Raw genomic sequence first — 3,090 nt, forward strand, 5'->3', positions numbered from 1 at the left:
GCTGCCGGCACTGCTGAATTATAGATGGGTGCTGGCTCCCGGCTGGGCCGTAAGGTGATCCCCGGGCACGGGAACCCGATCCCGCGGCGCAGGTAACCCACCTGGGATCGGGTGAGCTCTGCCACATAGGAAGGGCCCCGGGCAGGCTGGAAGAGGTGGGAGAGCAGCCGACAAAGAGCCGGCACCTTCCCCAGCTGGGGTTGGGGGCTGCAGCTCAGGGCCGTCACCCTACACACCCCAAAGCCCCCAGGATTAGGGCTGGGAGCAGCTCAGAGCATGAACACACAGAGCCCAAGTTGGTTGTTTCTCCCACGTTTATTTGCTCCCATCTCCATCCCAAGCCAAGCGGCCACCAGGAGATGGCAACCAGGAGACTCATCTACAGAGCACAGACCTTGCAGGCGAGAGACGAGCGGTCGCACATCAGCCCCAGGTTAAACCCAGGGCCAGATCAACGTAGTGCTAGTAAGAAAATAAGACACTCTCTAATTACACAGTCTGAGATTAGTGACAGGCAGCCCCGGGGACGGCTGACCCCAGCGCAGCGTGGCCAGGACACAGCTGCCGTCACGGTGGTCCCACGATGCAGGATGGGCTCCGGCAGGGATGCAGGAGCCAAAACCCCGTGCACCGCCCCGCAGGCTCCCCGCCGTGGGGACAAAGGGGTCGGTACCAGCTCTCCCTCCAGCACGAAGACACTGCTGCAGAGGGCGGGAGCTGCCCTGCCTGGTCCCAGAGATGGGGGAAGAAGAGGTGACAGGCAGGGTAACATCGGCAGGGGGGGCTGAAGGCACCCAGAGGGGAGCAGCAAAGGGAAGCAGGAAGATTAAATAAAGCAAGAGGAGAGCAGAAGGAAGCCTGCCACCTCAGGACAGGGGACCAAGAGGCTCCCTGGGCTGACGCAGGGGCCAGGAGGCAGCGCTTAGCCCCAGGGGGTCTCAGGGCATCCGACTGCCTCCCCCCCCATCACAGGCCAGTTAACAGCAGCCCCCAGGTCACCCTGGAAGAGGCCGATTCACTCCAGGCACCCGCAGGCACCTCATTTGCCATCAGACGGCCTTTGGGAGTCTCTGGTTTCGCGAGGCGGAGCTGCAGGAGCTGGGGAGCTCACAGGAGAGCAAGGGGGACGCTCACACCCACTGCTGACCACCTCGCCCAGCACCGCGCCGGCTGGGGTCCCTCAGCCCTGTCACTGCATGGTCCCCAGAAGGGTGAGGTCCTTGGAGATGGTGCAGCCGCAGTGGATGCAGCTGCACCGGGGCTCTGGGGGTCCCAGCTCACTTCTCCAGAGAGGTGCGTGGGGTGAAGGGGGGAAGCAGCCGGACCACCAGCAGAGACTGTCCCTTGCGTGAGCTCCAAGGGACAGGGCCGTGGTCCGGCCAGCCCCAGACTCCGAGAGGGACTGGTCCTCTTCACAAATGTTCACTAAAGAGGGAGGAAAGCCAGGCTGAGTTGCAGGGTTTGGCTTCTCTCTCCCACAGCTGTCCAGAGCAGCTCTGAGCCCCTCTGCCCGCACCTTCTCTGCTCAGCTCCCGTCACCCACCCTGCCATGGCTTACCCAGTGGTACCAGTGCTCGCCAGGACACTGGGGCCCCTGGGCGCCGGCTCCGGCCAGCCGTGCCCAGCTCACCTGGCTATCCGCGACAGGATCTCCTTGATGCGCACCACCAGTTTCTCATGCTGCAGCGGGTTGCTCTCAATGGCGCTGTGCAATTTGGCCATGTAGAAGTCCAGAGTGCTCAGCGTGGGGGTTTCCCCGGTACCTGTGAAGCAGCAGCCCAGTTAGCAGGGCCAGTAAATCCCCATCCAGCCCTGCCCATCGTGCTCATGACTGGGGAAGGGACCGTGAACACTAGGTGCCATCTCCTGCAGCAGAAGAGAGCCCGCACCAATACAAGCCCAGGAACAAAAGGATTTGGGCTAATCTCTTTGTGGGCACAGCTGTGACCATGACTCAAGAGGAGGACAGTTTCCAGCCTGCCCCACCCCATTATAGGGAGGGTATCACATCCCTGGGGTCCCCAGAGAGCCCCCCAAAGTGCTCCAGGCTCCCGTCCCATCAGCAGATGAGCATTTATCACCACCCTGATCCCTCTCCGCGTGGCCACCAAGTCCCAGCAGCAGGCTGGTCCCCACGGCTGCCCCGCACTCACCGGGGATGGGGAGGGAAGCAAAGCTGGCGGTGAGGGCCTGTCGCACGGACTGGAGCTGCTGCTGCAAGGCCAGGGTCTGCCTCTCCTCCTGGGCCAGCTCCTGCTCCAGCTTCTCCTTAGCACAGTTCATGCTCTCCGTATGCTTCTGCAGGATGGCGTTCTGCTCCTCAAACTCCGTGTTCATCTTCCGCAGGCGCCGCAGCTCAGCCTCCCGGGCTGCCAGGACAGTGCGATGTCAGCAGGGGTGGCTGTCTGACCTCTGACCACCTCCTTCATCCCAAACCCAACTCCTTCCCCAGCTACGACTCTTCCAAGCAGCTCAGTGTCACCAATCCCCAGCCTCCAGCCAGGATCTGGTGCCTCTATCCAACCTCACCAGGGACCTTTCACAGCCTGGATCTCGCACCCAGCACCAGCCGGGGCTCTGCCCCATGGGATGCGGGTCGCTTCTGCAGTGGCATTGCTTGCTGCAGCCATCCCCTAAGCAAGATGCCGCAGCCCCCATCCCACAGCCCAGCCTCTCACCTTTGTTTTGGTCCAAGAACTCCTCCGTGAAGATGGGCACATCGAAGGTGGAGAAGGTGTCGCTGCACTCACCACCCTGGGGGCACGGAAGGGCATGGATCAGGCAGGGCGGAGCCCACCAAAGGGGACCCCATCTCCTTGTGGCTGGGCAGACAGGTGGCACAGGGACAGGGTAAGGGGTGGCCCTGCCTGGGCAGGTAGGGAGGACAGCTACGCTCTGCCTCCTGCCACTCCAGGCTCTGCTTCAACGGGGAATTGGCGCCTTGAAGCACAACCCGGCAGCCTCCCTCTGCCCAAACCTGCAGTCAGTCCAGTTCCCACAGGCTGAACCCAGCGGTGCCGTGTGCCTCAGTTTCCCCACACATGGGTAGACCTGCCTGGACCTTACCTTGTGTGGGTGCCCGTTCAGCAG

At 62.7% G+C, this 3,090-nt stretch overlaps 1 protein-coding gene across 1 annotated transcript in view; it reads right to left on the reverse strand.

The window, feature by feature from the left end:
* Positions 1-1,277: 1,277 nt before the first annotated feature.
* The window catches only part of HMG20B (high mobility group 20B), a 3,890-nt gene continuing 2,077 nt past the window's right edge, over positions 1,278-3,090 (reverse strand). Inside the window, exons 6-10 of the mRNA XM_009880628.1 lie at positions 3,067-3,090; positions 2,679-2,754; positions 2,154-2,369; positions 1,631-1,763; positions 1,278-1,353 (exon numbers count right to left, since the gene is read on the reverse strand). The exon at positions 3,067-3,090 is cut by the window's right edge and continues 1 nt beyond it. Of these exons, the coding sequence (XP_009878930.1) occupies positions 1,278-1,353; positions 1,631-1,763; positions 2,154-2,369; positions 2,679-2,754; positions 3,067-3,090 (525 nt within the window). The remainder of the gene's footprint in view (positions 1,354-1,630; positions 1,764-2,153; positions 2,370-2,678; positions 2,755-3,066) is intronic.

The sequence above is a fragment of the Charadrius vociferus genome, unplaced genomic scaffold (genome assembly GCF_000708025.1).
Source record: "Charadrius vociferus isolate BGI_N301 unplaced genomic scaffold, ASM70802v2 scaffold702, whole genome shotgun sequence".
NCBI lineage: Eukaryota > Metazoa > Chordata > Aves > Charadriiformes > Charadriidae > Charadrius > Charadrius vociferus.